Source organism: Lagopus leucura, unplaced genomic scaffold (assembly GCF_019238085.1).
Source record: "Lagopus leucura isolate 7727_CA_CO unplaced genomic scaffold, USGS_WTPT01 Super-Scaffold_100002, whole genome shotgun sequence".
Classification (NCBI taxonomy): Eukaryota; Metazoa; Chordata; class Aves; order Galliformes; family Phasianidae; genus Lagopus; species Lagopus leucura.
In genome coordinates, this window is record NW_024962263.1 from 812,524 (window position 1) to 827,379 (window position 14,856).

Sequence of the window (14,856 nt, forward strand, 5' to 3'; positions counted from 1 at the left end):
AGGGTGTAATAAAAAATAACAAGCCTTGATATTCAGGTTCAGGGTAAAAGGATGTCAGCATAAAACATCTGCTTATCACTGAGCACTTTAAGTCTTTTCTAGGTTCATTACTACTTCAGAAGTAATTATTAGTACATTAACTGCACACATATCAAATACTGAATTTCTATTGCTTCCAAGAATTTGAAAGAAACTAGAAGTATAAAAACTAATCTATGGATAGAAAGTTAAGACACGAGGATCAGAAGCCTGCCCACTTTTAATAACTGCAAGTGATGTAAAAATTCTTCCTAGAAGGAACATTTTCAGTTGCCTCACAGCACTGAAATAAAATTGCACAGTGTGCTGTAAAAACTGTTTATTAATAAATGTTTTGAAAAACTGGGTTAAGCATTCCAGGGTTTGTAAGGTTTTGACAATCTGTTTTATAGATGCATAGAAATTGCAGTTTGTATGCAAAGTTAAGTACTTTTCAATGGTAACAATACAGAAATGCATAAAGCAGTGAACTATCACACACAGTCTGCAAGTTTTTTTCTTTCTTCAAATTGTTTGTCTACTACAAGTGAAAGAGCCTGAAGAAACGTTGTCATTGTAACACTGGGGGACTGAAAACATGAAAATATCCTGTTAGATCCATCGCAGCAATAGGCATACAAAGCACAGTTATTTGAAAAGGAAATATTTGACTGTCATGTTACAAAGCACTCAAAATGCTAAACCTCATATGAACCAGCTAGCATAGTTTGACTTTAACTTTACTATGTAAAGACTTGAGTCAATCAACATTACTGAGAATTTGCTTCAACAAACGTTTGAACACATCAGTATTATGTACGCAGTGACAGGGGTTTCTTTCAGCAATGAAGCACGAGAGAACGAATATGAATGGTTTGTCACAATCTATCAGTAGTGATATCAGTCTTCTTCAATTTCATTTTACATTATGGCAGTAGAAAACTGTAGTTTAGATTAGCAAAAAGTTTTAGGACTAATCATTTACTTCAGGCAAGGATTCAAAGGCCTTCCTAGCTGGCTCAAAATCAAACCGAAAATACATAGAATAGAAAAAAGCTTACTTGGATATAAAGTGCATGTGCTAGGAAAGGGAGTTTTCTGAGGACCCGGCCACTAAGACCTTCACTTTTTCTATAGTAAAAGAGAGACATAAACAATGCTAAATAATCACTCTTAAATGCTAAATATTCACTCTTAAAAGATGACATTTCCATTCTCCTTCACCCATAAATTACTCTAATGAAACTCAAGTCTTAATACCTTGTTTGCTCACTTGCAGCAGTTTTAAAAGAAGCTGAAAATGAACAGATATTGTATGGGAGGCCACATGGTGCAAGAAAGTAAAAAAGGGTAGAGAAATAGCATAGTCACATTTGCCTACCAAAGCTTTTATCAAGCCCCTCCACAATCACTATGACGCATCTCATGAATCTAGAGGAGAAATCTATTAGTCAGGATTTGCAAACAGTTTGGTTTGGAAGGGACCTTTAAGATCCAACTATGATTCCATGATATCCACTGAAATTTCAGGCATCTCAGTAAGTCAGACAGCAATTTGTCTAGAGAATTTCAAAGGGCAGAGCAGAAACCAGCCACATTTGATACCAAGAAATATTTACAAATCCCGATCAATCCCACTTCTTATCTGCTGATGTTTTGCACTAGTCACAATACAAAAAAAAACCCCAACAAACAAAGACCCCAAGCAACAAGTAAGCTCAAGATGTTTCAGGGCTCCAGCTGTTACTAAATACAATTACTTTTAGACATAATTTCACAATTTGTTTATATAGAAATATGAATGCAGACACGCACACATACACTCATCATGTAGAATTTAAAAAACATTACCTTGAGATTTCCTTTAGTACCAGACTTAACCTGGACACATTGTTTTCTACAAATCCAATCATTTCTAACTCTCTGAGTGACAAGAGATGCTGTCGAGGATATATTATTTGGCACTAGAAAGAAGAGTTACACGTTGTAGTATGAAACCTTGAAAAAATCATTGAAAATTAAATTCTAAGATTGTAAATATAGAGAAGGAATAAAATTTGTGTGTTTCTGTTATTTAGGAAGTTTGAGGAAAACATCATCTTTAATAAAAAAGGATGGCTTATAGTTCTACTTTCAAAATATTACCTTCATCAGCTCTTCCAGGCAAGAAAGGTATATCCTGAATATTGCTGCGGCAGATGGAGGGCCAATGTATTGCTTTATGTCTGCTCTGTCTACAAATGCCATGTCAATTTTCTCTGTAATATTTGAAGTAGTCAGGATAACCACATTGGGATACCTTCAAGATAAAAGCACATTCTTAGGTCACGCGTACATAAATGGGCTCCACTTGGCAGTGGCAAATGAATACCTTCCTTCTTAACGAAACGACTCAAGCCATTTCTTGCAATCAACAGCCACATCATTCTTATCAGCTAATAATTACATGCTCTTTGACAGCTTTCACCAATCTACTTCAACACATAGTCTCTTCCCTTCAGCTATTTTGCAAGTATAGTTTCTCAACCCTATTTAGTAGTAGTACACACTGACTACTTTGCATGAAGAGAGCCTACCAGCACAGTTTCACAGTTTTTGCCATAAAGTTACAAAATTAAGACTTGTAAACTGGAATATTTTATCCATGTGTTTTCCATTTCATTTCAGAAGGAAGTAAGTAGTATAACTGCTAACATGACACATTCAACACTGCATGACATTAAAGTGAGCTTAAAAGAGAAGTAACTCCTTACTCTAACAAAAATATAAAGAAAAGGTTTAACCACAGCAATTTTTCAATGAAGCTTTTGTATTGTGTTTGAATAAACTCTACTTACCTTTAGCAGCAACACAGGGCCAAATAACAGGACACCTGTCTTTGTGCTAGCAGGGCCAAGTCTGCCCAAGGAGGAAGTGGCCATAATAAAACAAGAGATGTGCTGTATTAAATCCAGCAAAGTGGACCAAGAACCATTAATGATTGCTTATAAGCAACACATTGTACAAGTCTGCTTTAGACTGATATTCTGAAGCTGTTAATGACAAACACATTCTTCACTGATCTTATTCTTATCTCTCCAAAGTAGATATGATGACCAATCTGTCATCCCTCTACAGCTTTAATGGAATTGTATTATCTGTAGTTTATCATACCCAGATTAGTAGATTAGTTCACCTACTAACAGGCAAAACGTTCTTGTGGATGATTCAAATTTCTTTCATAATTAGCACCATTAATGAAGAATTGTTCGTTAACCAATTTGGATTAGCGTTCCAAATGTGAATTAAGATTTAGAGTTACCACAGTTACCTTTTGCCCTTGCAATAAAATGAATTTACCTTTTAATCTGATCTATTTGCATCAGAACAGCATTCACTACACGAATAGCATCTGAAGGCTCTGTGCCTGCCTTGAAGGCACTGCGTGCTGCTGTGAGGCTCTCCACCTGCAAAAACAAAAAACATAGGACTTCCAAAAAATAGCAAAACCCCAACCCTAAGAAACAAACAACCCCAACACTCACACACAAAACACTGCACATTTGGAATGCTGTCAGTAGGCAAGGAATTCAGTATACCTTCAGATCCAGTTTAGTATCTGAAATTTCACCTTCAAAATCTTTTGTTAGATAGAAATTAAGGGAGAGAGCAAAGAGAATATCAAGGGAGAAAGGGAAATAAAAAGGATAAAATAAATAAATTTTATTTAAAACAAGCTTTGCAATGGGAACTTCAAATAAGAAAGCTAATGAAGTATTGAAGAACTAAATCAGGCACGTCCAACTCGCAGCCTCGCTCAGTTTGGCAATGCTTCCTGCCCCTGCCATGCACTGTAAAGGCAGTGGCTCTTCTCCATGGAGTGACCCCAGGCACGCACCCATTGCTCAGCAACAACCAGCGTGCCATCAATGCACCGCCAGCTGAAACCACGGTGTGAGGAGAAAAGTGCTGAGCAGTGCTGACTCAAGTGATGGCAAATAACTGCATGCATTTTTATACACTGGCAAAACACAGTCCTCTGAACTGTGAAGAATACACAGCTGTGATTTCACTTTTGACTGCTACAGGCAAGGACACCTCCCATTAGATCAGGTTGCTCAAAGCCTCCTCCAGCCTGGCCCTGAATGCCTCCAGGATGGGGGCATGCACATCATCTCTGGGCAACCTGTTCCAGCGTGTCACTACCCTCACAGTAAAGAATTTCTTCCTAATATCTAGTTAAAACCTACCCTCATCCAGTTAAAAGCCATTTTCTCTTGTTCTGTCACTACCTGTCCTTATAAAAAGTCCCTCCCCAGCTTTCCTGTAGGTCTGTTTCAGTTATTGCAAGGCCGTTATAAGGTCCTTCTGGAGCCTTCTCTTCCATAGGCTGAAGAGCCCCAATTCTCATCCTGACCCTGTAGAGAAGGTGCTCCAGCCCTCTGATCATCTTTGTGGCCTTACTGTGGACCTGCTCCAACAGCTTGATATCCTTGTGTTGGAGGCCCCAGAAGTGGATGCAGTGCTCCAGATGGGGACCTATGAGAGCAGAGGGGCAGAATCACCTGCCTCAACCTGCTGGTCACGCTTCTCTTGATGCGACCCAGGACACGATTGGCCTTCTGGGCTGCAAGCACACACTGCTGGCTCGTGTTGAGTCTTTCATTAACTGATACCCCTACATCCTCCTTCTCAGGCCTGCCCTCAAGCCCTTCTCCACTCAACCTGTATCTGTGCTTGGGATTGCCCCAATCCAGGTGCAGGACCTGGCACTTGGCCATGCTGAACCCAAGTTTGGTATGGGTCACCTCTCAAGTCTGTCCTTTTGGGTGGCCCTTCCCTCTGCTTTGTCAGCTGCACCACTCAGCTTGCCAACTTGCTGAGAGTGCACTCAGTCCCACTGTCCATGCTACCTACAAGGATGTTAAACAGCACCATTCCCAGAACTGATCTGTTAGGAACACCACTCGTCACTGGTCTCCTATTGGACATTGAGTCACTGACCTTAACTTTAAGTGCAGCCACCCAGCCAATTTTATCCAGGGAGTACAGCAAATCCTTTTTTCCCCAGTTTGGTGACCAGGATGTTGTGTGGAACCATGTCAAATGCTTTGCACAAGTCCAGGTGGATGACATAAGTTGTTCCTCCTTTATCCACTGATGCTGTAACTCCATCACAAAAGGCCATCCAGTTCATCAGGCATGACTTGCCCTTGGTGAACCCATGTTGGTTACCACCAAACACCTCATCTTTATTTTCCATGTGCCTGAGTAGGGCCTTCAGCACAATCTCTTCATGATCATGACAGGCACAGTGGTGAGACTGACTGGCCTGTATTTCGTTGGATCTTTTTTTCCCTTCTTGGAAACGTGGTTATGTTTCCCCTTTTCCAGTTAGTGGGAAGTTCACCAGACTGCCATGACCTTTCAAATATGATGGATACTGGCTTGGCAACTTCATCCATCAGTTCCCTCAAGACCCATGGATGGATTGCCTCTGGTCCTGTGGACCATGTTTTCAGGGATGAGGAAAAGGAAGAGACAAAATTCATCAAAAAATCTCTGATGAATACCTGGAGATCTACTAAGAATTGCAACCACTGCCATCAAACATCAAACCAGACTGATGTGTTAATTTCACAAAAAAAAAAAAAAAAAAAAAAATCAAATATTCCTCTAGTTTTATGTTTTTCTTCCTTTTTTTAAAAGGTACGTAAAACAAAAGTATTAAAAAATGTAAATGTTTTGTTACTTATATGTTATTGATATTGCACATTTTGCGAGGGCTGCCCCAAAAGTAATGCTTCCTGTTTGATTGTACTGGCCCATGCTGTCCAAGGTGGATTCAGTAAAGGCTGAAACATTCAAACAGTAGATAAGAGCACAGCACAGTGAGGCAGTGGGCAGTACATTTCAGTGTGAACCAGTGGTTCACCTCCACTATCTCACTAAGACAGATTTTGCTTCATTTTCAGCTGGAATATGTCTGCTAAATCACAATGTGTCCTTTTGAGATCTCTCAAATCTTCCAGTCAATATTAAAATTCATTCTTCTGTAGAAAATTACGTGGTTTACAAAAAAGTCTTATTATTTTAATGTCCTTTAAGAATTCTTACCCATAATTAAAGACTTTCTGCTAAGTTTTACATACTTCAATACTACTAGAGTCATACCTCATCGATCAGTACAAACACAAGAGCATCTTTGTCATCAATTAACTCTTGAATCTTCTGGAACATCTTGGTTACAAGCTTGCCACTCTAGAAAGAGGTCATATGAATATATTTAACTATTTCCTTAGCAGGCTTTTCAAGTCTTACCATGTTGAGCAATGGAAAACTACTTTTCATTTGTTTATTTTAAAGTAAACCTCAAATATAGCTTCTATTCAATTATTTTCAAGCACATTAAGTATCCCGAATAATCTTTGATGCAAACACTGTTATGAACCAAACTCAATAGATACAGTTTAATTTATACTGTCAGAGTCGACTTACTAATTACTATCAATTTTACTATCAACAATTAATTACTTACTATTACTAATCAATACATACCTCAGAAAACCATTTAGAGAAAAGACTATGGCTGTTTATTTCAATTAACTGTCCATATCTATACCTAAAATATGAAGGAAAAAATAAGCATCAACTCTACTGCACTGTAAATAAGTCAGTAAGGTCAGTAACTCCCCTCAGGCTTAAACCCTCCACTTCAACCACGGAATTTTTTTGAATTAGTACTTCAATTCACTTCTAAAAACACAACATTTGGTTTGTTTTTAATTATAATTTCCAGTAACTAGTCTCACTAGCTCTTCACAATAAATCCCTACCAGGATTCCTTCATTTTTTTGATTTGTTACTTCAGTACAGTTTAGTAAACTGTTTCCATGTTAATGAGTTCATTCCTCTGTTCATACAACATTATTTCCAGTATACCAAGTAAGACTGTGAAGTTTATTTACTGTCTGAAGGTTTTTCATTCAGCTACTACTTGATAACAAGTTTATAGTTAACTTCATTACTTGTCTGATATATCCTACATACAGACTGACTTCAGCATTCAGAGAATTCCAGTACAAAACACACTGGTAGCTACTAAAAGCAAGTTTTCTTGAACATGAATATACAAATAATAGGCTTAATACTCTGTGATACTTCCCTCTTTAACCTTCACAGATGTATATTATAAGCACAAACAAATGACTATATTGCCATTTGAATTTGTTTTTCACAATTTGACACAAACCATCATACATTCAGAAGGATTTATAATACTCTGTCTCTCTCTCTTTTATATTGGATCAATTTTATTGCAGATGCAGAGCTAGGAATGTCAGCACTTGAAATCAAGTATTACACATCTTTGGGCTACTGAGAACGAACAATTAAGACCAATAAGCTAAAGTGAAGAAATTCCAGAAAGGTCACCTGTACGATAGTCGTATCGTCAGCTTCTGAGCCAATGCTTTGCAGAGAGAGGTTTTGCCAGTTCCAGGAGGGCCTGGATTCAAATCAAATTCATACATATATTACAAAGAATCTACATCAGGTTGTTGATAACAAAATATCTTTTTAACTACTGTATCTCGTTAAATCACTAATTGCAGACAACAGAAGACAAGGACTGGGAATATCAGGGTATTTTGAGAAGATACCCAGTTACCATTCTAGGGCCGTGCTCTAGAAGCTCTGAAGCTGCATCATTTTTGATATACCAGCTTGTGTACAGACACCATAGAGTCAAAATAATCAAACAACATTAGAACAAAGTTTTGCTCTTGCTGGGCTTTTGTATGTTAGCATTCTCAAAAACCTGTGCTTAAACTTCTATCTTTCTGAAACGCAACCTGCTAGCATGCGTAACTGAAACCCATCATGTCTGGTTTCATCAACTGTTCACATTCCTCTATCTCCACTATGAGGCAACTAAGAGTATCTTAGGAAGCATACTGCACAACCTTTTGTTGTTGCCATGATGCCCTACAGAAAAGCCACAGAGATTTTCTCTAAACAGAAAAACGTAGTTAAGCAGAGTATGAATGTATGGAGATTGACTTTTGGGTTCTAAACAACAGGGAACAGCAGATAGCTGACAGAACTTCCATTCAAAGTTAGTACTGCCTTTACAGCACAAATGTGGTATTTAGCACTACGAGTTTGGGATTTTCCAGTATTAACTTCATTACGGTAGCAATAAAGAGCTCACGACTACAGTTTCACACGTGTGTATATATATACACATACATATGTGTGTTTGCATGTACACATATACATAAGGAAAATCTTGGTGCATTAAACATTACAAATTACGTAGAATTAAAAGGTCACTGTGGAAATGTTTGTTATGAGTGTTATTTTTTGAATACCAGTCCGGTTAACAAAATTGTAATCAATCAATAGCAAGCTGCAATTTGCAGCAAAACTGATTCAGTTGATGCCAATCTCTTTTATAATTAATATTATAGTAAGCTTGGATTGACTGAACATTACAATTTCAGTCAGAGTAATAATTAAACAAGTGAGAGTACTGCCTTCATACTTGACAACAGAATGTGATATTAGAACACTTGAATAAATTTGAGTTTCCTCAAAAATTTTCATAAAGGAGACATAATTAAGGAATTTTAATATTGCAAAGAACTGTCATCAAACTGGTTCCTGATGTGCACAATATCTGCAATATTTTTTGCAGTTTATAAAAAAAAAAATCTTAAAGATTCAAATGAAGAACATTGATTATTGTTATTCCATTTATAAAATGTTACTACTTAAATTTCTGCAAAACATAGTAAGTATGAACACTGATTTGATTCTGACATTACTTTTCATAGTACTTTGTGCTACAGAAAGAATATGTCTAGAAGCACTGCTTACTGTAGCACAGGAACACATAATTTCATTACATGGAAGAACTACACAGGTTTTTCCTGAAGGGAAGCATAACAGATTGTCAGTGCATCAACTTATTTTAAGACACACAATGCTTACCATGCAGCAAAACAACTCTGTTCCATGATATCAGGTTGCTGTCGACGTTTCTGTCAGAAAATAGTAATGTTGTCGTGACATAATCAAGTAACTAATAGATGAGCAGGGGAAAAAAAAAGACACACAAATTAGAGACATATCAGCAAATACAATTACAAGTGGATGCAATCTGCTAATTATCTCTGCTGCGTACCCTAACAACAACAAAAACTGGCTTCAAGTCTTTCAGTCTTAGACCACAATTTCTCTGTAAAGGCTGGAAATTCACTTCCTGCCTGCCCTTGGGAAAAAAAAAAAAAGCATGCACTGGCCACAAATGGATTTCAGAACCTTTACATTAATAAACTAATTGCTTTACAGATGTGAAATTATTTTCATTTGTCACTGTCCCCCTTGTAGTGTATGCTCAGTTCAGATCCCAAGTACAGTCAGAGACTCACACTCTGGTTTAATTGTTATTACAGCTACACATCTGTTCAGTCTGCTGTGATCAACTCACTAAGCAAAGCAGTTACTGCCATATTTTAGGTGCTTCTGTATTTCTATCAGGTGTTTGCAGACTTGTTATCCTTCCAAATGAATGAAGTTGCATATAATTTCCTTGAATGTTTACTTCTAAATAAAATGTTAATTCACTGCAGAATTCACAAGTAGAGAATTCCTTCAATTACATGAATATTCCCATGAGATATTAATCTATTCAGATTGCTACCCTCATTTAACACCTGACATCTTTTTATTTTATTACTGTTACCTGTAATACTATTGACCACCTGAATTAGTAAGACAATAAAATAGCATTCCTGCCACAAGATGGAGCAATTACAGCAGGGAAAAAAAGAAGAAAAAAAAAAAAAGCTGAGCTTCATCAAGCATATTTGCCAGCAATATCCTGAGAAAGACAGGTACTATTTTGGAACTCAACAGGAATCATTTCAGAGTCTGGAAATCCAACCACACTCAGCCAGCTCCATGGCATAAAAAAAATGAACATTCACTCAAATAACTTTTACAAAAAGCTGCAGAAGTGAAGTCCCTTCATTTTTTTAATTAATTGAGCAAACACATCTGAAGAAATGAAGCATAATTTCTGGGATGATCATCAGTGAAACTTCTAACATGGAAACTAAGATATATATATATATATATATATATATATATATATAATTTGTTTTTTTTTGTGGTGCAGACTTTGTAGTAGTATCTACTAATACACATTTCAGATATGATGATTAATCTTAAAATGTCAATTTTGTCTTCTTTAGTTAAGCATACAACAGTTACATTTAAGTACAGAATTACTAAAAATACACAGAAATTTTGATAAATATATAAAGATTTGCAAAATGGCTAAAACTATGCCACTCTTCACAGTGCAGGAGTGTATACTAAGCAGACATCAGAATTCTCTCTCAAGCTGGTTACTGCCAAGAAAATTCTCCATATGATGAGACTACTTCATGCTGGATACATTTCAAATCTTACTTCTTCTCAAGCAATTTTGTTACCAATTTTCTACTTACATGTGATTTTACTTCAGTGTCATATATAAGACTTTCCCAAAGGCCATGGAATTCAGCTGTGAAAGCAATACATTACACAGCTGTTTAAGGCAGATCAATTCAGGATCTCGTTATCTACCATTGCATTGCAAAGCAGTTTTCAAACTATTCTCAGACAAAATTAAGGATCAAGAACAGATCTAGGACAGCATTCAAAGTATATGGAAAAAATAAACGGGTTATTTTCTCATAAAGCAAACCCTACTTTCTAAGGGCTCTATACTTAAATTTATATATATTACATATGCATATATAATAATGCATGGAATATTATTATATATACATAGAGCATATACGTGAACTTATATTCAACATTTCTTAAAAATTACATCAACAGGTAGAGGAAGAAAATAAAAAGCAGTTAAATAAAGTATTTTACAAAACTATAGTTGTGATCAAATCAACCATTTCCAGCTGTTGCTTTCTACCTTACAGCAGGAAAAAGTCAAAAAGGACTGTGATGAAGAACTATAAACCATAATACAATGGGAATGTCCCATTATGGACTGAATTCTCCTCAAGGAGGAACGTTGTAAATATTTACACTTTTCACAACATGAAAACATGAAATATTTTCACAATATGAAAAGCACAGGAATTGTCAGACTCGCACTCCTTTGGCCTCAAGCTCACATCTATACTTCTTCCAGATACAGAGTCCAACCTCAACAGGCACAAGAGAATAATAACTGGCAGGCCTTGCTCTGCTGCAGAAGAAACCATTACTCTTTCCAGAAGCTTTTTGAGCACGTTGTATCTCTTCAATTTCTTTGCTCCCTCTTGGGGAAAAAGCTTACTTCATACACGTGATGTAAGCTTCACATTTCCTCTCTAGGCAAATTACTGTTCTCTTTAGAAAAACAATCTGCAAATTTACTGAAAGCGAGATATTGGGTTACTGACAATAGCAACAATATCTAATTGAAAACTTGTTCCAATTTTCTTTGCAATATGTTGTTAGCACATGGCTTTATGAACAAATGTATTTTATGATTTAGTTGTCAAAAGAAATTCAGGATAGTGTTATTTGTTTAAAATGTCAGGCTTTTCCCCAGATTACCAGGTTCTAAAAACAATCATACAGGAAGCAAACTGAAATTATTTCAGAAATCAATTCTCACAGGAAAAAAAGAAAAAAAAAAAAGAAAGAAAAAGAAAGGCAAAAGATGCAAGAACCAGGAACCTACAGTGCATCATGTTAACAAGGCACTACCAGCTCTTGGACCTTTTCTGTTGTGGTTTTGATAAAGGTTTTATACAAGAGAGATTCAAGTGTTGCCAACCCACTGGCTTCTATTTAAGAATGCAACAGCAGCACTGCCTTGCTGGCTGGTAGCTAGCTCTGGGCTCTGGAAAGCCAGTATTTAAAATGATGAATTTCTTGTAGGTCATCAAATTAAAATTTGATGCCTGTAGAGTTAAGCATTTGTGATTTTGACTGTATATTTTCAAGCTTTATTCCACAGGATCAATTACTTTGACCACAATTACAGAAAAAAATGGCACTTTGTAGGATCACCTGTAGTGACTGTAGTAGGAGGCAGTGCAACAAGTGACTCAGTCAAAACCACTAAAATAATTCCAGAGATTGGTTCCATCCACAAAGGACAAAATTATGTAGTCAATGCGCATACTACCTTTAAAAAATGACCCTACAAACACTTCTAGCCTTTCCATGTTTTCCTTTCATTGTAATCGCTCTGGATCTTTCAGAATTATCAGGCAGGTACCTGCAGGTAGCACCCAGTGGTTAGCTGCAACAATATCCTCATTTTCTTCTTCCAAGTTTTCAACGCTTGGCCCTTCTTCGTTCAGATGAAAAATATGAATGGAAAGACTGCTTTTGCTCAAATCAATAGGCTAGGAGAGATGTAAAAAGACTTTCAGTACATCGTTATTTCTCACTTCAGAGATAATTAGAAAATATGAAAGTTACAGTGTTCAGCCAACATTCAGTTTTGAAACCTACTGTTTCTGTTTCAGATCTTAATAATGAGTGTGTAAGTTCAAAAAACTTTTCCCTGTTTGTGCCAGTTGGTCTAGTAAAAGATACTACCTTCTTCTACACATCCAGCATGTGTTCTTAGGCTATCACTACTCTACAATTAGCTCATATGCATATGAACAAAACTGTACATTTTTGATTGATACCTGTCTTTCTTTCAACTTCAGCTCTGTATCCACAATTGACACAGATTGCACATTGCTGTTAAGGAAGCCATCATCAAATTCCATCCACTTGTAATCACCAAACACAATGTTATGTCTGTTCAACAGTTTTAGGACACTCATCCTGATATCTTCTTTCTTTGCCGTACTAATAAGAAACAAACAGCGTTATTTATGGCATTAACCTTTAGAAGGTAAGTAATATCTAGTATCTGAAATATCAGAGTGTTTTATCTACTACAGTAAGCCTCCCTCCATGGAAAATTATCTCCATTCAAAACAAACAAACAAACTACCACACACACCAAATGCAGTAACATTCTGCAGAAACAACCAAATAGATTTAGTTTGTTTGCAAAGTAATAACTTTGATATTACAGAAAACATTGCTCAATCTGTTTGCAATCAAACCAGGGGTCGTGGAATAACAAAGCTAGACATTTCCAAGAGCAGAAATCAATATGTATCAAAATGTTGACTGTTTTACTATGAATAGTGGACAAACTCAAAGCCAAACTACTAGTCTGAAATTAGCTTGGAAGCTCAATTACCTCCTTATTCCTATGAACAACTGATAGCATGCCTCTGTCTAGAGATATAAGGAGAATTCCAGTAAAACAGGTGAAAACTACAGGAAAAGGAAGAGTATTTTAAGATTCTAGAAAGGTGTTAATTTTAAAATTTGAGTGCAGAATCTTGTCTTTCAACCCTGATGAAGATTCTCTTCTTCAAAGCAGTGGATATTTTTTAGCAGGGCCCTGAATATACTCACCCATTTAATCCCAACAGACAAACTGGTAAGACAAGGAGTGGACAAATGGACAGGGTGCCTGGACTGTCCTGTTCAGAGTGATTAGTAGTCCAAGTGGAGCAGCAAGTATACGAGGCAGGGAGGGAGTAGGGAATGATTAATGTTGGGACCAATACTATTTTTGCATCTTCATTAACACACTGGACAATGGGATGGAATGCAACTGCATTAAGTTTATGGATGATGCTAGAGCAGAGAGGATTATCAACATATTAGAAAGCAAAGCTACCATTCAGACAGACTACTGTAGGCTAGACATAAGGTTTAGCAAAAATCTCTGGAAATTCAATAAAAGTAAAAATGAAGTCTTGCCTCTGCATTCATTGCCCAGATAACAGGACAGACCAGAGGTCAACTAGACAAAAAGCAACTGTTGAAAAGGACTAGTGATTCTGGCTGTTTGTTAGGCCACACCTGCATTACTGTGAGTAGTTTGGTGCTCTGCTGTAAAAGATTTAAGTGGACTAGAGCAAGCCCAAAAGGCAGCCACCAACAAGATGTGAAAAGAAATGGTTTTGTTCAGCCCCAAGCTGCAGAAATACTTCACAGACACAGAAGAACTCACTGATGTGTTAAGAGAATGCAGAGCAAGACTGCTGTGTGTGCAACAGACACAAGCTGCCGCAAGCAAAGTTCTAGCCAGCAACAAAACACAGCTCCTGGCGAGGCAGGAGGGTCAAACACCTCTTCAGCTGTCCTGAGTGACTACGTAATCTCAAAACACGATTAATCAATAACCTGAAAGACCAGAAGGCTCTGCCTTCAGACTAAATTGGATCAGGGCAGTTTTCAGAGATCCTTTCCAACGCACTTCGTTCCCTTTCCCGCTTTCACGCACATACGCTTTTTCTATTATTCAGACGAAAAATTCACAGCAAGGAGCCACAAAGCCTAAAAGCCGAGAGAGACCTGTTTGATTTCTGATGAACTTCCACGTGTATCTGAAGGGTATCGCACGCGCTTGGGAGGGCTTGCTTCAAATCCCCAGCCGCTTCATCCATCCTTCTTGCTCCTAAGGAGAAAGGGGCAACAAACAGGCTTTCAGTGATGCTGCAGCCAGCAACGCGAACAGCCCCTCTTCGCACGGGAACACCACGTCCCCCAGTCCACCAACACACCCCTTCCTTCCTTCCTTCTTTCTTTTGCGATAAACAGGCACTCGGCCCGCTCCTCGCTCAGCGTTAGCGGCACGGAAGGGAAAGGAGCTCACGTCGGACAGGGCCCCGAGGACGGTGACCTGAAGTCGGGCGAGCTGAGGAGCGGCACCTTCTTCGTCCCCTCCGCGCACGGGCCGCTGCGAGGGCTGCCCGTTCTGGGGCACGC

The 14,856-nt window shown here is 37.7% G+C and overlaps 1 protein-coding gene across 2 annotated transcripts; it reads right to left on the bottom strand.

The window, feature by feature from the left end:
- Window positions 1–449: 449 nt before the first annotated feature.
- Window positions 450–14,843, bottom strand: TRIP13 (thyroid hormone receptor interactor 13). Of its 2 annotated transcripts, none has more exons than XM_042869004.1 (14): window positions 14,744–14,843; window positions 14,443–14,545; window positions 12,705–12,870; window positions 12,284–12,413; window positions 10,515–10,570; window positions 8,992–9,082; window positions 7,432–7,504; window positions 6,556–6,619; window positions 6,172–6,258; window positions 3,358–3,464; window positions 2,164–2,317; window positions 1,870–1,982; window positions 1,080–1,149; window positions 450–608 (listed from the first exon to the last, which is right to left on the bottom strand). In XM_042869004.1, exons 2-14 carry the CDS (start codon window positions 14,532–14,534, stop codon window positions 513–515), a joined length of 1,299 nt encoding a protein of 432 aa, XP_042724938.1. In that variant the 5' UTR covers window positions 14,535–14,545; window positions 14,744–14,843; the 3' UTR covers window positions 450–512. The 2 variants fall into 2 exon arrangements, with proteins under 2 accessions (XP_042724938.1, XP_042724936.1); XM_042869002.1 differs by having other exon boundaries at window positions 14,652–14,843.
- Between the last annotated feature and the right edge of the window lie 13 nt (window positions 14,844–14,856).

Coding starts and splice junctions, on each gene's coding strand:
- TRIP13 (XM_042869004.1), bottom strand. CDS start 14,534: ATGGATGAAGCGGCTGGGGATTTGAAGCAAGCCCTCCCAAGCGCGTGC. Junction 10,571..12,283: donor CCACTGGGTGCTACCTGCAG/GTACCTGCCTGA, acceptor TTGCTTTCACAG/CTGAATTCCATGGCCTTTGG. Junction 609..1,079: donor CACATGCACTTTATATCCAA/GTAAGCTTTTTT, acceptor TCATGTTTTCAG/TCCCCCAGTGTTACAATGAC.